At 35.4% G+C, this 23,851-nt stretch overlaps 2 protein-coding genes across 5 annotated transcripts in view; one reads left to right on the forward strand and one right to left on the reverse strand.

The window, feature by feature from the left end:
- Nucleotides 1–23,851, reverse strand: part of ATP8A2 (ATPase phospholipid transporting 8A2) — an 860,692-nt gene that overhangs the window by 387,562 nt on the left and 449,279 nt on the right. The gene's annotated exons all lie outside the window — the stretch shown is intronic.
- LOC103095323 (transmembrane emp24 domain-containing protein 4-like) lies at nt 566–2,216 on the forward strand. The gene has a single exon (XM_056825864.1). The coding sequence runs from the start codon at nt 566–568 to the stop codon at nt 1,262–1,264; it is 699 nt and encodes a 232-aa protein (XP_056681842.1). The 3' UTR covers nt 1,265–2,216.

A 23,851-nucleotide genomic window follows, 5' to 3' on the forward strand; every position in this document is an offset into this window, starting at 1 on the left:
CTGTAGCTAAGCACATTATTCTTAATGCTGCTGTGAGAAGCTCAGCCTCCTTTCATAGCCAGAGGCCTCAGAATGGAGTGCTTAATCAAAGTTCCAAAGAGGCCTAAGGCCAGCCCTGAATCTAAGTCTAAGGAGCTGTCATCAATTCTTGTAGTTACCACTTGAACATTTTCTCTGTAGTTTCTCTAGCAAGAGCTCTTATCCCCTCTGAGGATCATCTGTCTGAAGTGTCCATATTGTAATTTTTGAGATAAGTTAGGAATGAATCTCTGTACATAACAAATGAAATATTTTGATAATATATGCTGGTTTGATATCCAAATATACTAAGCTTTTTGTTTTGCTTTTCTAAGTAATAACAATAATGGGCATTTATACAGGCTATCTCCAAAAGTCTTAGTTCAGTTTCTAGCTATGAAAGCTTAAATATATACTAAGATTTTGGGGATACCCTAAATGAAACTTTAAAGTTTGCAAAGAGCTCTATGCTTATTATCTCACTTCATCATAACAACTACCCTTTAAGGTAAGTACTAAAGGTGCTATCATCTCTGATTTTAAAATAATGAGACAAGGCAGGTGTTTGGGGCCGGAGGCTGCAGGCGGTGATGAGGCGCCGTGCGCGCTGCTTCTCCTGCTTTGGCTGGCCTTCGCTTCAGTGCAGGGTCTTTATTTCCACATCGGAGAGACGGAGAAGTGCTGCTTCATTGAGGAAAGCCCCAACGAGACCATAGTTATCGGGATTTACCGAACCCAGCTATGGGATAAGCAGACCGAGACCTTTCTGCCCTCCACCCCGGGGCTGGGGATGCATGTGGAAGTGAAGAATCCTGAAGGAAAGGTGGTATTATCGTGGCAGTATGGTTCAGAGGGCCGATTCACCTTTACTTCCCATACCCCAGGTGACCACCAGATCTGCCTGCACTCTAATTCTACTAGAATGACCATCTTTGCGGGCGGCAAACTTAGAGTACATCTGGATATACAGGTTGGCGAACATACCAACAACTACCCTGAAATTGCTGCCAAGGATAAATTAACAGAGCTACAACTTCCTGCCGGCCAGTTGCTTGATCAGGTGGAACAGATCCAAGAGGAACAGAACTACCAGCCGTATCGTGAAGAACGCTTCCGTATGACCAGCGAGAGCACAAACCAGAGAGTGCTGTGGTGGTCCATTGCTCAGACTATCATCCTTATCCTCACTGGCAAATGGCAGATGAGACACCTCAAGAGTTTCTTTGAGGCCAAAAAGCTGGTGTAAACTTCTTTTCTGTACAATCTTCTTTTATCCCACTTACTTGGTACTTTTCCCCATATCACACCCTGGCTTTTGAATGAAAAAAAAATTGGGAATATTTTGGTTCCATGGCAGCCAAGCTAATTAGACTGATGTTAATAGCCACTGAACAACACAGAAACCTCCCCTCTCAACCCCCTCAAGGTCATAGGATATTGGTTAAAGCCTACACAAAGCTCCTTCTTTCCTCTGGGGAAGAGCTTAAGCTAATCAGGACACACCCTTTATTTATGACCTGCCTTTTTCCATGTCCAGTTGCCCCTCCTTAACCCTTAAGTAAGTAAGCAAAGGCCACTCACCTGCTCCCTTAATTTCTGACTTTCTTTTACTGCTCCTATATCCTGTGTGACTGAAGTGCCACGAATAGACACTAGCCTCACTACTGCCCAGCTAGTCCTGGTTTCACTGAGCTGATCTGCAGCTGTAAATAAGGGGGCAGGTCTTGGATACCAAGGGAATGAGATTTTTTTATATACCAAATATTTTTCGATATGTGTATTTTTTCCTTCATATCTGAAATATCAGTGGTTGAAAAGATCAATGCAGAACCAACAGTCTTTGGCACTGTCTTTGTATACATTTAAAAAAAAAAACTACTGTGGCTACTTTCAGACTCATCAATGAAAGTTCTAGAAGGTGGGGACCCAAGCAGACATTTCAGCCTATTGCTATTAAGGTCTTGCCTGTAAGTCATGCACAGGCCTCTTATGGATATGAAGGGGATATGGAGTTAAGGTAGGAAGCTGGAGTGAGCAGTTGGAGGCATTCGGTTTTCTTCTTCCTCTCTTTCCCTCATAAAGCTACTAACTGTTAAATTTTATTTAAGATGCAGTAAATATTTTCTCCATGGGTCCCAGGTTCAGTTCTTTGTATGGATTTTCCAGTGAAATAAAATCTGTTGTGGTAAAAAAATAAATAATAATAACGAGACACAGGGCCAGCCCTTCTAATAAGGAGGAAGGGCAACCCCTGTGTAACACAAAGATGATGAAAGGTGGGCCCATCATAAAATATCACAAACACACATAGCCATAGGCTGAGATGGTCCAGAGATGACAAAGCTTACATACAATTTCACTCTATCATCCTGGGATATGAAGCCTTAATTTCAGGCTGGACTACATGAGTGTTCAAGAGAGAAGAACTGTGAGCAGTCATTGGTCTCTGGATACTGTTTTAATGTTTTTGATATGAAAAGCATCATTGTTCCTCTTGTGAACAAGAGACAGCTGAGCAGAAAACCCATTACTAATGATTATTCATATCATTTTAACATATCTGAAGTCAATAGCTATATCAAAACATTTGACCACAGCAACCAGCTGTGACTATGAGAAAAGTGAATCAAACTTTCAATCAATCAGCAATTTTCAAATTTTTCAAATTAATCAACCAAAAACTTGAACACCCCTACTTAACACTAAGTAAGGGAGTTGCCAAGTCACTTATAAAGTGGGTGACAACTCCAGAGGCTATGGACCACTCCCTGGGCAGTGCTAAGCAAATTGAAAGACTACAATTGACTCCTATAAAGTGGAGGAAGGGACAGGAAGGGATGTGGAAAAAGGACTATAAAAAGTCCTGAACTTCCTGTCCGTGGTTATTCAGCTGATGACTTGGCTTTTGGAGGTGGGTTTGGACTGGACCTTCAGCTTGGACCTTGATGTTGGCTCTTGGACTACTTCTTGGAGGACTGCTCCTGGACCTTCTCCTTTGGACTTTGTCTTGGGTGAGTGAGCAGCTGGCCTTCCTTTCCTGGCTTCTGGAAAGATTAGTTCCAAAGAGGCCTTCCTTTCCTGGAGGAGGCTGCGTAGGTGAAATCCTTGCATAAGACACCACCAGGTCCTCTGGCTGAGGGTTAAAAAGCCCTGCCAGGTCTGAGCCAGACACCCAAAGCAACATTTAGTGTGATAGACTAGACATTTTCTCTATCCTCCTCTTACATTTATCTACTTTCACTCTTACCACCTCTTACAAATAAATGCTACTAAAAGTTATTTTGACTTGAGCTATAATATTTTAAATTGGTGACCATAATATTACCTTAGAATTCTCATATTTAATCAAACCCTAAATTTAATTTCTATGTTATATTCAAATAGAAGTCTGATGCCCTACTCTATACTTTAAGAGTGGGATTTTTAAAGAAAAAGACAAAACAGGGGATTATAAATTGACTAGTTTCTGTATAAATTACATTCTAATGACAAAAAATAAAACATTATATCACCTCAGAAGGTCCATGGCTTTCTTAAAATCTTTAGTGAAGGGAGGTGCCACTTTTAGTATCCTACTTATCTTCAAATGCTTAGAACATCTTTTATTAAAAATCTTGATTTTATGAAATTCAACCTCTTATTTGTTCTACAGGAAAAGTTTTGTCCCTCTACACTGCTAATCAATGCCTATTATTGCTTTCAGGACTTATATGAAAACTCATCTTCTACAGTATATTCTTACATGATTAACTAATGCTACTAAATGACTTTTTAAATTTGTGTCCTTAAAGCATCAATGTTTTTCCAGTTACTATGCTATTTTATAGTGCACAGGATCATATAATTTTGATGCAAGGAGGAATCCTTCAGATCATCTAATCTAGGTTTTTTTGTGTCATGGATATCTTTGAGAGTATAGTGAAATCTATAGATCCTATTTAGGAAAAAAATTGTCTTTAAATACATAAAATAAAACATATTGTATAACAAAGGAAACCAAGCTTATTAAAATAGGAAAAAAATCACACATCCTGAAATCTATCTACAGCAACAAATAAGGAAGAGAAAGTCCAGAAATGTCAGGTATTTTGTGTATCGATCATCATGAACTCTTCCTTTTTCCTCACTCTGTTTATCCAAGTGATTGCCATGTCTTCTAAGTTCTGCCTCTGAAATCTCTCCATCCCCTTATAAGTCTATATGAGTCGATGTAGTTCAAGGACTTATTATGAGTTGCCTTAAGAATGAAAAGAATTTCTACTGTTCCAGAAACAATACAAAGAAATTGCAAAGTAATGAAAGACTTCCAGACAAGTAAAGCTATCCAAATAGTTAATGAATTTTATCCAGAAATAATGCATTTCTTTTTACTCCTTTACCAGAGGGCCTCAAATAAAGACTAGATTACCACAGCTTAGGTATCATTAGCCCCATTACCACCACTATTATAAACAAGCACTTATTAAGTATTTAACACATGCCAAGAACTGGACTAAGTGATACACGTTCTAATTGAGGGACCTAAGGAGACAACATTCAAGAAATTACATATATGTACTTATAAATATGTACATATAAGTACACACATTGTGAGATAATCAGATCTAAACTTTATGATGACTGTATTAGAGGGGAATAGTGAGAGATGATAAGGGAACCAAACAGATGTTACACCAGGAAACAGTTTTGAAGTAAGGGAGCTGATTTCAGAAGACACTCTTACTTCCTGTTCTCTTTACTAAGCAGAGTAATAGAGTCTGCCTAACAGACAGTGAATCAGTTTCTCCCTCTAATTACAAAAATCTTGAGAACAGTTTCTTTAGTTGAAAAGGACCTATTTATTTTTCTTGGGGGAAGGAAATAAGAGGGATACTGGGAGAGAGGGAGATAGGTTTTCCCCAATTCTAATTTCTATCACTTATTGAAGGCTTTGGTTTAAGTCTCTGCAAAAAAGAATAAAGTTCACTTCCCCTGAGGGAAATATTAATAATTCAGCTGAGGTCTTTACTGGGCAAGATTCTCTTTTCTTCTTCTCAAGATAGGCGAAGAAAAGTGTAACATCCAAGAATTTCTTCAGCCATCCTCTTTTCAAAGAGGTTAGACAGAGAAAAGTGAAGTGGTATGGAGATCAGACCACTCCAAGCAGAAGTGCCAAGTCAGCTTGGGAGAACTGCCTTCTTTCTCAACCTTCCATAGAATTCTCTCTCTCCTTCTCCAATGGGTTGGGTCTGGAGTCTATGTGCTTTCTTAAGCTCTTCTTCTTTTGCATTTCATTTCTTCTGTTTTTGCCCACTTCTCTCAATCATGCCACTTTGGAACTGAATGTATGATGAACTATAATAAAGAGAAACAAGGTGAGGAAGATAAAGCACTAGGCTACTGAGATGGATCAGGTGGGAGGTGAAGGCCTGTGCCAGGTTGGCAGCTATAAAAGCAGAGAGGAGGGGGCACTGTATGAGAAAACTTTAGAAGATAGAATTGCCAAGACTTGGCAACAGACAAAATACATGGGGTGAATGTAAGTGAGACATTGATGATCACAGTAAGATTGTAAGTCTAAGTGAGTGGGAGAATGGTGGTGTCTTTGATATCAAGAGTGAAGAGGAAAGTTTGGGGCTATTGTAAGCAGATTCTTAAGGCACCATATAAATGTGAGTTTAAAAAAATTAACATACCAGGACACTAGAAATTAAGAGAGGCAGCATGGTTCCTTCCAATGTGAAAATTCCATGATTTTATAAAGCAGTTTATCAAAACATTAAAGATAATAAATTTAAGTATAACCAACATCTTTAAATTTTAAAATAATAACAGGAAGATTGACCTGGGAAGACTAGAAATTGTACCAAGTACTACATTGTTCTGGCACTAAATCAAATATGTATGAATAAGTTATATTTCTCCTTCATCCTACAGTCTTGCTGATCATGGGGAAAAAGTACACTAAAAGCAGGAAAAGAATTGTAGATATTGACTTACCTCATGGGAATACTATAAGAAAAGATTCTGTCTTTTGTAAGAATTAAAAATTAATGGTTTGACTAAGATATATGAAAATTGTAAATAATATGATGGTTGCTGATTCAAAGTGTTATTGCTCAAAGTTGAAATGACTTTAATAGGTTTTATTTACAAAAGAGGTGGAAAGAATTGAAGCAGAGAAATACAAAAGGGTAGAGAAAACATTAGCCTATCTAACTAACTATTGCTCTGGTGCTTGACTCAGCCAGGACTTGTTGACCTTCAACCAGAATTAAACTCTCTCCAGAAGACAGGAAGGGAAAGCCAGCTATCCAGTCACCCAAGTTTCTGCCAAGAGACAGGTCAAGAGGATGATTCAAGATGAAGGTGACTCTTGAGGCCAACTTACTTCCTTGAGCCAAGCTTCTTGAAACTGACTTCCTTCTTGAAATCTAACTCCTTCTTGAAACCAACTTCCTTCTTGAAATTGACTTCCCTAGCCCCAGAAATTTAGGGCCTTTTAGAGGGGCTTCTTGTCCCTTCCCCTCTTCACAAGAGCCAACCACAGCTTCCAAATTGCTCATCACTGCCCAGGGGGCAGTGTTTATGGGAACCACATCTCACCTTCTGCAGAGGTAAATACTCATCAAAAGGTTTCACAGATTCCTGTTGGAATGAGGTGTGAATTCTCATTTCCTGGCTGATTGAGTTGAAAGGGTAGAGAGCTCCTCCACCTAGTGCTAAGTAGGGTGTTCAAGCTTTTGTTAATTCAATTCAAAAGTAGACACAGGAGGGTTAATCCTGTCTTCACAATCTAGTGAGGTACTAAGTAGGGGTACTTAAGTTGTTTTTAACCAAGTGTTAACTCAAAATAGACAAGGAGAATAAAGGATTCCCTTTTACAAGTGTAAATTCAGAATGGACAAAGAGAACAAAGAATTCCCTTTTCACACTTTCTGATTACTCTTCTGGTTCCATAAATATTTTGTAATGAAACTTAACTTTTTTACAACAAGTTTCACTGAAGACTTCAAAGTGTCAGAATCAAAATATCTAATTTAATGTTAATTTTATCCAGGGCTACTCCAGGGTAATGAATTAGCTCTGGTTATCCTGAGCAGTGGATTCCTAATGGCAATGAACAAAAATACATTATAGTTGAGACTTCAAACTCATTTTCAAAACTCTCAAGTAAGGCCAGAGCCAGATTAAAATGAAATTGGATAATGTTTAACAAAATAAATTAAAAATACAATAAAAAACCTTGGATAATGTTAATTTGTGGTTTTGTGTTAGCACAGAAATGTTTCTATCTGAGTTTATTGTCACAGCATTACAATTAGATTTTTTGAAAATTGCTTCACCTTTCCAGACCTTCACACCCTAGCAATAACTTAAATAAACCCAATTTAAGTCTTTTGAATTTAACTCATTTTAACTACAGACTTACCATAAAAGTTATTCTTAAGCTCATAAAATACCATTATAACATGATCTAAACTTAGAGTTATGATAAAGTCACAAAATTTCAGACACAAAAAGGGTCTTCAAAATTGACTAGTTCTGCCTCCTCATTTTATAAGTAATCAAAGAAATGACCAAATCATTTGCAAAAAGTCACATAGCTAGCTAATGGTAAAGTTAGGATTAAAGAAGCCAAATTTTCAGCAACCTAATTCCCATTCTCTCACATATGAACAAGTTATCAGGGCAGTATGTAAATATATTCCACCTATCTTTCTCTTGTTTCACTTGCTTCACATAGAGATAGAGAAGAATAGTCAGAATTGGACGGATAACCAACAATGAGAGGGAACCAATGGGTTTCTCTTCTTTTTCTTCCAACTACCTTCAGATCTTAATCTAAAGCAAACATGATCATAACATTAAGAATAGCAGAATTATATTAACAATGAGAATCAGCTTATATCCTGTTGGTTTTAAAATTAATAATCAATAACTAAGTATTATATTTTATAAAGTTTTATTAATAATGACTAAAACAAAAGAACTGCCTGACTTTAGCCTGGTCCCACATCCAAGAGAGAGAGGGAGGAGTTACAGCCACTTAAATACAATCACATAAAATGTGAGGATGCAGGAAAATGGAATTTTGGATAATTCTAAGGGACTTCTGAGGGATGAAGTCCAAAGGCTCAAAATCTCCATTTATACAATCTAAACAGGTGAAATCTAACTAGATTAGAGTATAATGTAAATAGAATTTCCAGTTGTAGATTAAGCATAAGCTGTTCTTTTTGTTTAGAAATTCAAGGCACAAAGAAGGAAGGAGTCAAGCACTTATTCCAGGCTCTGTGCTAAGTGCTAGGGATATATATATAGATAGTTCCTTTCTTCGAGGAGCTTATATTCTAATGGGGAAAGATGACTCAAAGTCCAAAAAGGGGAGTTGGGGGAAGGAAGTGAAGGTACTCAGCAAGAAGGCACTATTTGTGAAGTCCACAGAAAACCAGAAACAAGACTGGAAAGAGGATGAAGGCAGGCAGGCCTGGTCTCCTCAATATAATGGAGGCTCTAGGAAAGCCTTAACAATAGGAGGAGATGGACTTTGCAATAGATGAGGATAAGGTTTCAGGATTTTGCAGGTTCCTCCAGGGTACAGAGGTCCATGAGCTAGCATTAGAGGGATCTTGGTTTTGAAGTCAATAGAAAGTCAGGAATGTGAATGATGAATCCTGAGTTTTCAGTTACTTTTTTTTTTTTTGCAGGAAGGGGCAGGGAAAGGAACTAACAGGATATGAGAGGCACCAGAGTACCAGAGAAAGAGTATTTTGGAGCCAGAAGACCTGGACATACTCTGCCAATTCTTCTTGACCACAACACATTATTTTTCCATTTGGGGCTCTGTTTCTTATATGTAAAATGAGAAGCTTGGACTAGGTGACTTCTGAGGTCCTTTCTAGTTTTAAATCTCTGATTCTATAAATACCATTCACTAAATCAAGTAAAAATATAGACTAAAGTACATGTTAAAGAATCTTATTTTATATGAAATGCAAACAGTTTGACCCAAAGGACTTTAGAAAAAATTTTTAAAGAGACTTCCTTAAGCCCTCTTTTTTCTCATTATGCCAAGGAAGTCCATCTGATCCTCAAATTCAATACAAATTCTTAAAGCTTAATCTTATTAAGTAGAAATGCAAGCATTTCATAGAACTTTCAGCCTATAAGACACCTTGGAGATTTTGTAGTACAACTTTAAAGGTGAGACAAGTAATATAGTCTAGCAAATGAAAGTGACTTAATAAAAATGATAATTTGTAGGAAAGCTGAATCTAGAACCCAGGTCTCCTCACTTCTAAGTCATCAAGTGTTTTTGTTTTTGTTTTCCTACTTTGCTAAGGCTATAGAATAGTGTGCTTATGAGAATCCTAGAAAAGCTTTAAGATGCAGGTCCATAAAATGATTGCTGACTAACTCTTCCTTTCTGTCATTTTCTCATTACTTTAAAACTTCATAGCCAGTGACAGGTCCACTAGCCTAATGGTTAATAAATCTGTTAGGATGAAAATTAACCAATTTAGTGTTCAACTACCATTACTTAAAAATGCAAATTTATTCCCCTAAACGTAGTGTCTAAATTAACACCATCTTACATTTTTGCACTTTGAGGCAGCAGGATAGTTGTTCCTATTTTCATAAATAGCCTTTCACATTATAATAACTATATTATATTACATTGTATATAATATATAATAACTATGTTATATTACATGTATTACATTCTATTATATCACATTATAACACATAACTCACATTAATTTTCCCATAATTTATAATTCATATTTTATATGAATGAGATGATTTAATAAGATTTTTTAAAAATCTTATTCTTTTATAGTCTGAACATTCCCACTAGGGAGTATGACACACTCATCTTTGATATTTGATACATACCTTGGAAATGAGTGAATTTAAAAATAAAAACCACATTGTCCAAGAATACAGTTAAACTAGATCATCTGTAAGTAGTGCATATAATACAGATATCACGAGTACTTCAAATGGTATTATTCTGTTTTTTTCAAGCATTCAACACTAAAACAAGTTTTAGAAAAGCATACAAAAGTTTTAAAGATTAAAAAAATAAAACTTGGATAATTATTGTTTATAATAGGATTATCCTTAAGCTAGGATATTTGCTTTGGCCTCTGAGAAGTTGGTTTGTCTAAAGTGTGCAAAAACAACTTTGAATTATCATTTTATAAAAGAGTCAGTGCGTACTCTCTTCCTCTTCCTTGAGCAACAGAAATTTATGATCTTTGCTGCCTGCCACCAACGCCACTGCCTTATACCATCTCTTTTCAAATGCACCAGCTATTATCAGAATGAACTAAACCACCAGAGACAAAGAGGCTCAAGAACCCTGTCACAGCTCAGAAAATTTGAACAGAAGCCAGATCATTCAGCAGAAGCCCTGACTCTGCTGACCTAAGCAAACCTTTGCAAATGACAAGGGTAATAAAGCTTTAAAATCACTAATCATAAAATTTAAACAAAACACACACACAGCTTTCCAAAGCTTAGTCCATTTGGGCTTACTCTAAACCTGCCCTATCTTAAGTTCACAAGTTTACTTGGCCCTAAAAAGCACTAAAGAGAATTCTAATTTAAAAAAAAAAAAGGAAAGGAAAAGAAAAGAAAGGAAAGGAAAACCCTGAACTGTGACAAATGAAATGCTAGAATGCCTTTCTCTTTCATTTACTTCCCCTGTGAGTTATATTGGAAGACAGACAGAGGGCCGAGACAGTCATGCCAAGGACAGAAGTGTGGGTGGGAGTGGGTGCGCTAAGCCTAACTGAAATTCCAGCACTCCCCACTTATGAAGTGAGAAATCACATGCTTAGAGAATGGCACTTCCCTTATGGTTTTAAAGCTATGAGAAGGGGACTGGGTGTTATAAGTTGTCAGTCAGAAAAAGGAGAGCAAGCATTGATAATTCAGAAGGTGATAGATGAGGGAAAATGTCAGATGTGTATACAGACAAATGTCATACATATATAATTTTCTTTGGGACCAATTAATATAGGAACTCCTTGGCATATTCTCAATCCAAAATGTGTTGCAATTTTCATAGTAGAAGTAGGCTCTTTTTAAAAAGAAAGTTAACATAACACTTCCTTGCTTTGATAAAATACACTCTGAACTACCACACAGGAAGAAAAAGAAATCTACTTTGTCAAATGTGAACACCATCAACAATGCAAGACTTAAATGTATAAATATTCAGGATGCATTCCAGATGTGCATGCCTTTGTGTGCTATATTTTTCATTCTTTTTTGTTGTTGTTGTGCTGGCGGGAAAGACATCACCAATTAATGAGGTTTTCCTCCAAGATTCTGGTCCACTTTCTGCTGCTTCATCACCCTGACATCGATTTTACAAGCAGTGACTTGTCAAAATGTCATGCTGCCTTGAAGTAATCAGCAATGCAAGAGGAGGAATGGAAACCTGAAAACTCAGGGTTCTAACATCTCATACTGGATTCTATCTACTAAAATCAGTATAGCAAATGGGTTTGATATTATATAGCCTCTGTTACCACAGTAATCAGATCACCACTAAACAAAAAAAAACTTTATTTGGCTATTGTGAGTAAGGGATCATAAATACAAACATTAAGGTGATGACTTCTGTGATAAACTGACAAGGTAAGTTAGATGAAGATTGCCAGCAGGTAAAAGCAGTTGTCAAGATTTTAATCAATTTTTATTTCTAAATCCCTGTGGGAACTTGTAACTTTAAGAAACCCTGTGGTAAATTCTTCTAAAATGTCACAGGATGGCGGCCTCTGGGTGGTTCAGTGTATAGAGAGCCAAGTTTAGAGATAAGAAGTCTTGGGCAAAAATCTGGCTTCAGAAACTTCCTAGCTGTGTGACCTTGGGCAAGTCACATAACCCCCATTGTCTAACTCTTACCACTCTTCTCCTTTAGAACCAATACATAGTCTTGATGCTATAATGGAAGGTAGGGGGTTAAAAAAACTGTCACAGGACTAATTACTAAGAGCACTGAATATAGGGTCAGATGACTTGGATTTAAATCTCCTCTCTACTACTTGCTATAATAATCTCTCTAGGTTAAAATATAAGACATAATACAGATGGATAATAAAAATGCTTTGAACATATATAACCTCTTTCGGCCTTAGGTTTATCACCTGTAAAATAAAGGGTTGAGGTTTATTATCTCTAAAGTTCCTTTCAAGTCTAAATCAATGACACTATATAGAGTCAATAAAACGAGTTCTTTTGAAAATTTGGTTTTTCATGTAGCAATTTTGTGTTGGTTATTTTTAAAGAAAGACAACTTGTCTACTCTATTTACTTTAAAATAGCTAAGACTACTTCTTGGGAAGAGAAGATAGAATTATTTCTTACTTTGCTTCTGTTTTCTCTACCAGAAACACTGCCTTTCTATGAGAAAAGAGAACAAAAATGGATAATATGGAATTGATACTTCAGATAAGTAATAGGATAATAAGAAAGTATTTAGGTGTCCTTTATGAGGATGTCACTTCATACATAGGGAATATAAGAACTGGACAATATGACTACTGAGCCACTATCAGAAATCTTTGAAATAATGGAGACACTAGGAGAGACAAAATAAGATTAGAGAATAGAAATGTCTACTTTTGAAAATAAGAAAGAGAACAGAAATAAAAAACTACAGACCAGTAAGAACTTGACTTTGGATTCTAGCCATGTTTCCCACAATGTATATTTGTGGCTAGAAATCGAGACCATACTATAATAAAAAGGATATTTAGAGAATCTATAGAAAAGTAAATAGTGATTAAAAAAAAAGAATCAGTATGTCTTCATCAAGAACAGGTCATGAGATGTCAGCCATTGTGGTGCATTCCTGAAATCTCAGCTCCTAGGAAAGATGCTCCGGCTAACATACATTGCAGGCTCAGGAATTCAGAATTTCAGTGGGCTAAATCAATTAAGTGATCACACTAAGTCCAGCATGAACATATTGAGTCCCCAGAAACAACGAACTACCAAGTTGCTTAAGGAGGGAAAAACCTTCTGTGTTTAACAAAATTGGGATTGGGATCATGAATAGTTATGACATTTCCAGCATGGATAAAATAAGAGTCAATGTTGAAACAAACGGATAGACAAACAAAAACAGGCCATCTTATTAGATCAGGAGATGGCAAAAGAAATAGTTTATGGGTTCAATCAAGTCAAAGAAAGCTTTTAAAATGCCTACTAAGTGCCAGGCATTGTGCTAGGAATCAAGAACATTCCTTTACGGGTTGTCTTCGTCTATTAGAATGTAGCTCCTTGAAGGTAAGGGCTGTCACATATGCTTGTATTTTCAGTACTTGCCATATTATCAGGTGCACAGTAAACAACAAATGCTTTATCTGTCTATCTGTGGAGGCAGGACGTTTTAGCAAAACATTTGACAATGGCATGTTGTTCTCATGGAAATGATAGAAGATTTAGACAAAAGAATAGTACAATTAGTTGGATTCAGAGAGCTGATTGAAAAGTTAATCTCAAAGAGTCATCATTATCGCCTTGATGACCACTTTGAACGTCTCCAGCACAATTACACAAGGATCTGTGCATGGTTCTGTGCTATTTAACATTTTTATCAATGACTTGGATAAAGAAAAGACATAAATCTCATGTTTATCAAATTTACAGGGTAGGTATTGCTAACACATTAGAAGACAAAGTCAGAATTCAAAAAGATCTTGACAAACTCTAATACCAAGCTAAACACAGCAAGATGAAGTTTAAAATAAGGACAGACTTCAAGTTTGACATATGTACATAACTCAGCACAGGAATAATAATTTTTATTACTGCCTGAGTGATCATGTTATAAAAAAACAAGTTCCTAATTATTAGGTTGGGCAGACTGTGGCTATCTAGTAGTTTATCTGAAAAAAAAATCTGGGAATTTTAGTGGATTACAAGGTTTAAGGAGTCAATACTGTACATTGCAAAACAGTAAAGATCTTAGGCTACATTAAGAAGGACAAGATGTCCAAGGTTAGGACAGTGATCAGGTCCTTAAACATGTATGGAGTATTGAGTCCAATTCTGGTTTCCCACATTTTAAGGATCCTGATAAACATGGCAGGTATTCAGAGAAAAGATCTCTTAAAGTACTGAAAAGCTAAAGAATGTCCAGACAGGAGGAACAAGGATGAAAAAGAACTTCAAGTTCATGCTATGAGAATCAAAATGCATTCGGCCTAAAGAGGAGAATGTGGTAGCTATCACCTGGTACCTTCATATTCAAGAGTTAGAATGGCTGCTGTGTGGAAGATCAATCAGAATTGTTCTTCTTGGTGCCTTCTGGTAGAACTAAGAACCATAGGTAGAAATTACAAAGAAAATTTGAGGGAATAAATAAGATGGAGGGAAGGGAATGAGAATTTAAAAGCCAGGCAATGCAAAAACTAATGTGATCCCCACAACAACTTGTATAAGTAGATGCTAGTATTATTCTCATATCACATTTTAGGAAAGTGAGGTACACAGAGGGGTTAAATGACTTGTGCAGGATCCCATAACTTATGAGGTTGGATTTGAACTTGGGTCTTTCTGGCTCTGACCCCAGTGCTCTATCAACTGTACCACCTAGAGGGTAGATGGGATAATCTCAAGCAAAGCATGACAATTCTCATTCTGAGTACAAGAGAATTTAGACTGTTCCCATAGGATAAGTCATGGTCTTTGGTCATTCCCTTATTCTAATCTAAGGAAGAAGCAAATGGGATAAAAGATTGGAATAAAGGAGCCCTAGAAAAGTAAACATTTCTTATTCTGAATGCTTGATTATTTGTTCTACAAGGAAGTAGCATAAGAAAAAGATATTACAAATAATGGAGAAACCTGATTTTTTCATTCTCAATTTTAGTCATTTCTCCCATAAGCACATTTAATCTGTATGTAAGGACAAGCAACCAAAGAGAGAGATGTGAATTTTACTTTTGTGTACCCATCTAATCTAACAGAATTGCATGTACACAATAATATTTTCTTCAAGATTATCAAGAGCAGAAACAATACCTTGGATAACCAGCCCCTGAACAATTGACAAATGATTCTATATACTGGGAAAGGGCCTCTATTTAGGAAAAGATTAATCATTCATTTTTATTGTTCTAACTCTAGTTCAGAACAGTATTCATTTAAGATACAGTAGAACTATTAGAGAACAGCTATGATTTTTAGTGATTCTAGAGTTTTAAAATTTGAATAATTATTATAAGTTAATGAATCACCCATATTATTTTATTTCTCACCTTAATTTTTTACTTCAATATTCCAAGCTTCCTACTAAAGGTAATAAATAAATACATAGCCAGGTCCTAACAATAGACCCAGATGCCTGGTTTATTTCTTTTTTAACAAGGAAAATGAAATCCATATATAATTTATTTGTCAACTATAGATATATATATTTTAAAAATTTCCTTCTGTCTTAGAATCAATGCTAAGTATCAGTTCAAAGACAAAAGAGTAGTAAGGGTTAGGCAAGTGGGGTTAAGAAACTTATCCAGGGTCACATAGCTAGGAAGTATCTAAGACTAGATTTGAACACAGGTCCTCCCATGTCTAGGCCTAGCTCTTTTTCCACTGAGCCACCCAACTGCCCCTAGAAATATGCCATTAAAGGTAAGTTTTAGTAAAATTCCAGTAGGAGTCTTTACAAATGCTCTTTGTTCACAGGGTCCTTCAAATTCTTGTACTAAATCAAACATCTGCTATATCTTTAACAAGTTGCCACTGAATGACAACCATAAACTGGTTGTACCCAAATAATATTAGCCGAGATATAATATTCCTACTGGAAGTCAAAGGAAAAGTAATTAATTCTATATTAACTACATTCAAGCAATATGATTGACACATCCTTAGGTACATGCTAAGAAATAATTCAAGGATATATTTAGTAACTGACAGTCTAATGACACATTCTTGGGGCAAAATGTGAAGGGAGAAGAATCAGGAAGAACTAAATGCATTTGATATTGAGAATTCATCATTTTGAAAGAAACTTTAAAGAATGATTCCATTTTTGTCAGGTAGACATATTGGATTCTTACCAATATAGAGGCCAACCACAATGTAATTGGTAGTGAAGTTCCAATTACTATGTCTTGATTAAGTTTTGACATACTGATTAGCCAATATAGCACATATGCTGAAAGATGTAACACATTAAAGGCTCCAAGTCTTATTGTTTTCTAGGACCAACAAAACTCCTCAGATGTGAGAGGAGTTAATACACAGTCAAATAAGTGAAATTGTATATGTAGTAGACTCAATGTTTTTCCATGTTCAATCAAATATTGTTTCATTTATCAACTTAACTTTTTAATTCAACATGCCAAACTTCCTGTTAAAGGTGGTACACAGCCAGGTCCTAATAATGGACTCTGATACTTTTTGGGTTTTCTTTTTTATCCAAGGAAAATTAAATCCATATTGACTTATTTGTTAATATTAGAAATATACTTAATAATTAAGTTTTAATAAAGGAATTTATAAAGAACCTACTATATATTCCAGATGCTATGTTATGTGCAGGAGAAGCACAATTAATGAAACAATTCTAACTTGCAATGATCTTATAATGTAATGTAGGGGACCAGTAGCACACATGCAAGCATATGAAAAACAAATACAAATATATACAATTGGTTAAACAGAAAGGAGTTTGGGAAGGACAACACTGGCAGTTGGTGATGAGGGAGGAGAGAAATCAGAGGAGGTTTTATGTTTTAAAGGATCTTAAAGGAACAGAATGATCATAAGAGAGGAGGGAGAAGGAAGGACATTCAAGAAGTGAGAAATGTCCAGTACAAAGAAATGATGTAGTGTTGTATGTGAGCAACAAAGTGACAATCAGTTTGGATAGACTGTAAAGTGCAGAAGGTTGAGTAAGATACCATGTGACAAGGAAAACAAATTGAGGCTATGTTGTGGATTACTTTACAAAGCTAACCAGAAGAGTTTATATTTAATCCCAGAGGCAAAGGGCAGTCACTGAAGTTTATTGAGTAGGGAAGTGACATGGACAGACATATGCTTAAGAAAAATCCCTTTGGCAGAACTTTGTAAGATGAAGCAGAGTGGAGAGAAACTTCAAGCCAAGAAATAGAGTCCCCCTTGAAGAGAAATAGACATTCTGACATGCAAGAGATATGTCAGTTTACTAAAACAATTTTTAACATTGGTAGAAGACTCAAACAGCTACAGTAATAATTGATGTTATCCTTTCATTCCAAGCCATAGCCTTTGTAAGCTGCTTACATTATAGTTACTAGACCTATGACTATAGTAGGCTTTTCTGTTGAGTCACCTTGCTGTTAGCAATTATAAACTTGTAATATTTTCTTTCCTAGTCTGTTTTATCTGAGGACAAGAATATAATAGTCTGCACCTAGTGAAACAAAATCAGATTAATTAATCCATTTGTATCATGGGCTCATGACCAATGCTTCACACTCTGACCAACTCAACTAATCCGTGTTTTAAATTCCTATAATTGAAGAGCAGACACCCTTCTTTTAAAACCTGTATTTTATTAAAAATTTAAACAACTTTAGAGGGTAAAAAAAGCTACTAACACAACAGTCTTTTTTTGGTGAGTTAAGGTCTGCCCATATGTTTTTTACATGATGAGAATTAGAGGGTAAATATTACTTGGTCTTTAAAAAATCTTGCTTCATATACAAATTTTCTTACAACAATGTAGTCAATATACTTATGATTCTTAAAAACCATATCATATTCCACAGAATTACAGTATAGTTTTGACTTTGCCATTTATGAATTATGTGACCTTGGGTAGGTCCTTTCATCTTTCAGAGTCTCTATTGCTTCATCTGTAAAATAAGTGGAGGATGGTTAAATAATCTCTAAGATGCCTTCAGGTTCTAAAACCCTACTATTCTATTAAAACACTTTTCTTTGTCATGTCCATATTGTTGGGCATTTGGGAAGCAAGGCAGTATAATAAAAAGAGTAGTGGAAGCAACAAAGATGAAGGACTAAACATTTTCTCTGATCTCTATTACCTATCCAAAACAAATTACACAAAAAGATAAAGCAGTTATAGTTATCTCCATGGCCTAGGACACCCAGAATGGAAACAAAAGTTAAAAAACAAACAAATGTTGCTCATTTGCTTTGGGTGCACTCAGTACTCCTCTCCTACTTCCCATATAACTGGCAGTGACATGACACTAACAGACCCCAAAGACCTAAAATATGGGTCACACCTGGTAATAAAATCCAATCCTATATTCTGCTATCCCCTTCCTCTCTTCCAAGTGTTATAGAGGGCCCAGCTCTAGGCTATAGATGTTGGCCTGGGCAGTGAAACTCAGTGCAGCAGACAGCAACCCCTCAGCAACAAAAGCCTGCTAGGAGCCCCAATTCCATAGCAGCAATACTGAAAAGCTCTGAACTACAGGTGCCTGGTCAAGAAACTAAAGAAAAGAGGTAATATAAAAGGACACTCACTGCTCCATGAGGGGAGCTCTAAGGCATTTCACTAAGCACCAGGAAAAGAGTACAGCATCTATCAGGAGCCAGTTCTGACTACCTAAAAGTCAGTTGAGGTAGAGATCTAAACTGATGGATTATGAATGCCTAGTGCAAGAGAAGGCTGTGATACTTTGATATCTAGCCTCCAAGAAAACCACAATCAAAGGGGAAGAGTCAGAAAGAATAATAAGGAATACAAGGGGGTGAGGGAGATTGAAATTACCAAAGATTTTAGAAAGAAGAAAATTCAAAGACCTCCAATATAAACAAATAAAACAACAGAAAAACAGTAACAAGAGAAGGAAATGAGGTATAGTAAAAGACTACAGACATTTATGGGAAAATATTATAAAATATTATATAAAATATAAAAAATGGCTAACCTATGGCACATGTGCCAGAGGGAGCTGCTCCCTTTCCCCTCTCTACCACAGCTGAGAACATTTTTTTTTCACATCTTCCACCCCTCTGCCAGGCATCCCAGTGGGAATTCTTCCTCCCTTTCCTGTCTGGGGTAAGGAAAATATTATAAAATAAAAGAAAATTATCGAACACCATGAAACAAAGAACTCCACAAAATTTAGGGAGAACATGGAACTACAACAATTCCTGAGTTGGCATTTCTCAAAAGAGAAATGAGAATTAAGAGAGAACGTATGACTTGTATAGCAAAAATTATGGACAAGATGAAACAAAACAAAACTAGAATCTGCAATGGCAAGCCTCAACAAAGAAACAAAACAGAGTATAGTAGGTTGGGAATGCAAATACATAGAAATGAGGGGCAAACTGGAAGAAGAGAAACAAAAACCAATAACAAAAGAAAATATGCTCACTATACAAGCAAATCATACTGATATCAAAGACAGAATATATAGGAATGTACGCACAATCCTCTGCAAACAAAATCTCACACCAACTCTACTTCTCCTTAGTTTAAGGATTGTATGTCTCCTAGAAGAATACAACATGACAAAAAAATTTAAATTATAATGAAGTAAAAGAACTGCCTGGTTCTTCTGAATATAGAAAATTAAATTCCAATTGAGAGAATTCATAAATTGCCTCCAGAAGGAAAAAAAAAAAGTAATCAAGGCTGTAAACTCCAAGACACATAGTAGTTAATTTTAGCAATTCAATTCAGAAACTCAATTCAGAAATTTAAAAAAAAGTTCTATAAGCCATCAGAAGAAAGACCTTCAAAATCAAAGGAAAGAACATTTCAATAATATAGGAAGGAATAGAATAGTACATTATGAAGAGCAAGGGAGTTTAAGGGGAGGAGAGGAAAGGATAATCTACTTGTCTAACTGAGAGTAAAAATGTGAGTAAGAATTTTATAATTAGATAAAAATAAGAGAGAAAGAGAAATTAAAATGCAAAAATCCCAAAGAGAAAGGGGTAACAAATGAGAGGAGGGGTTCAGGGTGATGGTGAGAGAGATATTGGGTACAGAGCCAATTTAAAAAAGATTAAGGTAAAGTAACTAAAGAAACCTAGTACTGTGTAGCAGAAAAGGGAAAAAATCATAACTTGAAAAGAAACCTATAATCAGACAGATGGAAGAAATTATACACCTAAATTTCATAACCTTAAATGTGAATGGATTAAACAATACAATAAAATGAGAAAAGTGACAGATTGGCTAAGAAAACAAAATCCTACAATATTTTGGTTATAAAAAACACATTTAAGAAACAAACACATAAAGTAAAAATGAAAGCATTGAAAAAGTTATGTATTGACTGAATCCAAAAAAAGGTGAGACTGAGATCATGCTATCTGACAAAGCAAAAACAAACATTCAAAAAATAAGAATCAAAGAAACTATATTATGTTCAAAGGAATCATAGACAACAAATTAATATCAGTAATAAACTTATTTGTTTCAAATACCTTAGCATCCTAATTCATAAAGAAAATATTATCCGAGCTACAAGTAGATAGTAACACAATAATTACAGGAGACTTCAAAAGCCCTTTCTCTTTTATGATATGTGTAACAGAAAGATAAACAAAAGGGTAAATGTACAACTGAACACATCTTGAAAAAAATTAGAGCTTAAAGACTTATGGAAACTTTTAAGTGGGAAAGCAAAAGAGCACACACACACACATATATATACACACATATATATATATACACATATTTTTTTTTATTGAACTGAACTTTAAAAAAAACTTACTGTATACTAAAGCTATGTTGGCTAACCTATGGCATATGTGCCAGAGGGAGCTGCTCCCTTTCCCCTCTCTACCACAGCTGAGAACATTTTTTTTTCACATCTTCCACCCCTCTGCCAGGCATCCCAGTGGGAATTCTTCCTCCCTTTCCTGTCTGGGGTAAGGAGGCAGCTCACATGATGCATGAGGGTACAATTTGGGGACTCAGTCTCTAATTGCCATCACTGTACTAGAGTATAGAGATACGGCAAATAATTGTGAAAGGTCAGAAATCATTACACACACACACACAAACACAAATAGTAATAGTTTCAGGAACCATACATGAAAGATAAAGATCCAAAAAGAAACAATGAAAATTCTAAATAATGAGTGGGTCAGATAATAATCCATGGAAATAATTAACAGCTAAGTTGAAGAAAGTGATAATGATGACACAATGTACCAAAATTTCTGGGATTTAGCTAACATGGTCTTCAAGGGGGAAAAAATCATATCCTTACAAATATATTTTTTAAAAAGCAGAAAGGAAGGATTAAGGAAATATGCATTTTTTAAAACTCAAAAGGGAACAAGTAAAGAAAAATTAAATACAAAAGAAGAAAAATTAAAATTTAGATCTATTTGGACAATCCTGGAAAGTATACTGCCAAGGTAAGTGAACTTATCCAGAGCACTACAAATTTCTCCATTTACTGTAACCACTGATTCCACATATAGATGGTATGATGCTAGTTGGTATAAAACCTCTGTTTTCTTAGGGTTAATTGTCAGGCCAAAATTAGCACAAGTGGCAGAGAATCAATTCACACTCTGTTGCAGCCCAGTCTCAGATACTGCACTGAGAGCACAATCATCCTCAAACAAAAAGTTGCATACCAACTCAACCTCCACATAGTCTTAACTGGCAGTCTTTTCAAGTTATTTACCATTGGTGTGGTAGTTGCTCTTGATGTCATTTTTGTCCTCTTAGAAGGCATCTGACAACATCACTGAAATTCTCATGCTAAAACAGCATAGGAGCAAGTACACAGCCCTACTTAACTCCACTGGTGACAAAAAACATGAAAGCATTATCCTTTATCCAAAACCTGTGCAAGCATGCTGTCATGGAGCTGGCATACAATACTGATGAACTTCTCTGGGCAACCAAATTTTGCCATAATTTTCCACAAGCCCTCATAACTGACAGTGTCTAAGGCCTTGGTCAGGACAACAAATGTACAGACTTCCATTCTGTTCTTGGCATTTCTCCTGGGGAACAACATATCAAAACTCACTAAAGACATATAGATTAAATTACAAAGTGTTCCTTAAAGAAATAAAGATAACTGTGTGGTTCAGTGGATTGAGAGCTAGGTCCAGAGATGGGAGATCCTGGGTTCAAATCTGACCTCAGACACTTCCTAGCTGTGTGACCCTAGGCAAGTCATTTGACCCCCATTGCCTAGACCTTAACACTCTTCTGCCTTGGAACCAATACCTAGTATTGATTCTGAAACAGAAGGTAAGGTTTTTTTAAAAATAAATAAAGAGCTTAAATAGCTGGAGGAGTGTTCACTGTTCATGGCTAGGTCATACCAATATTATAAAAATGATAACTACCAAAAATAATTAAAAATTTTATACTATACCAATCAAATTACCAAGAGGAACACTTTACAGAATTTGATAAAATAACAAAACTCATTTGGAAAAACAAAAATCTAGATTATAAATAGGGAAGTTATGAAAAGATATAAGAACAAAGTACTTCTAGACCTCAGACTATATTATAAAGCAGCAGTCATCAAAACCATCTGGGACTGATTAAAAAGAGATGGATGGATAGATCAACATAACATACTAGAATAGGAAGAATCAGAAACAACAGAACTCAATTATCCAGTATTAGCTGAAGTAAACATAAATCAGTCAGGAAAACAGAGATAACTAGAAAGTAGTCTGGTAGAAATTATACTTAAATAAATACTTTATACTATATTACATAATGCATTTTTACTAGATATATAACCTTCATATTAAAGAACATACTATTAAAAAAAACTTAGAAAAGAAATTGATCATATACCTCTTAATAACAACAGTATAAGATGGAATCTCAACTAAACAAGACATAAAGCTAACTACAAGAGAGAATAAGTAACTCTGATTACTTGAAACTGAAAGCTTTCTGAATAGACAAAATTAATGCATCTAGGATAAGAGAAATGATCAAACAGAAAATTTTATTTGTATCAAATTTTCTCTGATAAGGGTTTGGTATGAGAGATATATAAACAATATAGCTATAGCTATCTCTCATACCAAACCCTTATACTAATAAGTATTCCCCAATAAGTGATCATGAGGTATGAACAAACACTTCTCAAAAGAGAAATATTTGAGTAATCACAGCCACACAAAAAATATGCTCCCAATCACTAATAATATGAGACATGCAAATCAAAACAAACCTGAACTTTCACTTTAAACCCTGAAAATTGATGAACATGAAAAAAATGGCAAACATCACTGTGAAGGAATTATGGATCATATACATATCAATTCACTGCTAGTATAACTGTGAAATGGTACAACCATTTTGGAAAGTATTTTGGAATTAAATAACTTAAGTAATGATAATATCCATTCCTTTTGAACCAGAAACCAGAAATTGAGGTTATAGCTCAAGGAAACCATTAATAAGATGAAATTCCCCATAAACTCCAAAATATTTGTAGCAGCACTTTTTATGATAACTAAGAATTGGAAATGAGGTAGATGCCTACCAATTGATGAAAGGCTAAACTAATTATGGTACATGAATGCAATAGAATACCACTGTGGTGAAAGAAATGGTGTGTCAAGAATACAGAGAAAAGCATAGATAAATCTTTATGAACTAAATGCAGAGTGAAGTAAGCAGAACCAAGAAAACAATATTCATAGTAACTATAATGATACAAATGGAAAGAATAACTATATACTCCCAAAATCCAAAATTAATGTAACAAAATTATAAAGATCAATGATAATTCGAAGAGAGACATGAGGATAGCCTTAATCCACAAGAGAGAGGTCTACAGGTGTTACATATTATATATGTATTTGAATATTTTATAAGTATAAATCAGATCTAATTTTCTCCCTC

The sequence above is a fragment of the Monodelphis domestica genome, chromosome 4 (genome assembly GCF_027887165.1).
Source record: "Monodelphis domestica isolate mMonDom1 chromosome 4, mMonDom1.pri, whole genome shotgun sequence".
In the NCBI taxonomy this organism is placed as follows: domain Eukaryota; kingdom Metazoa; phylum Chordata; class Mammalia; order Didelphimorphia; family Didelphidae; genus Monodelphis; species Monodelphis domestica.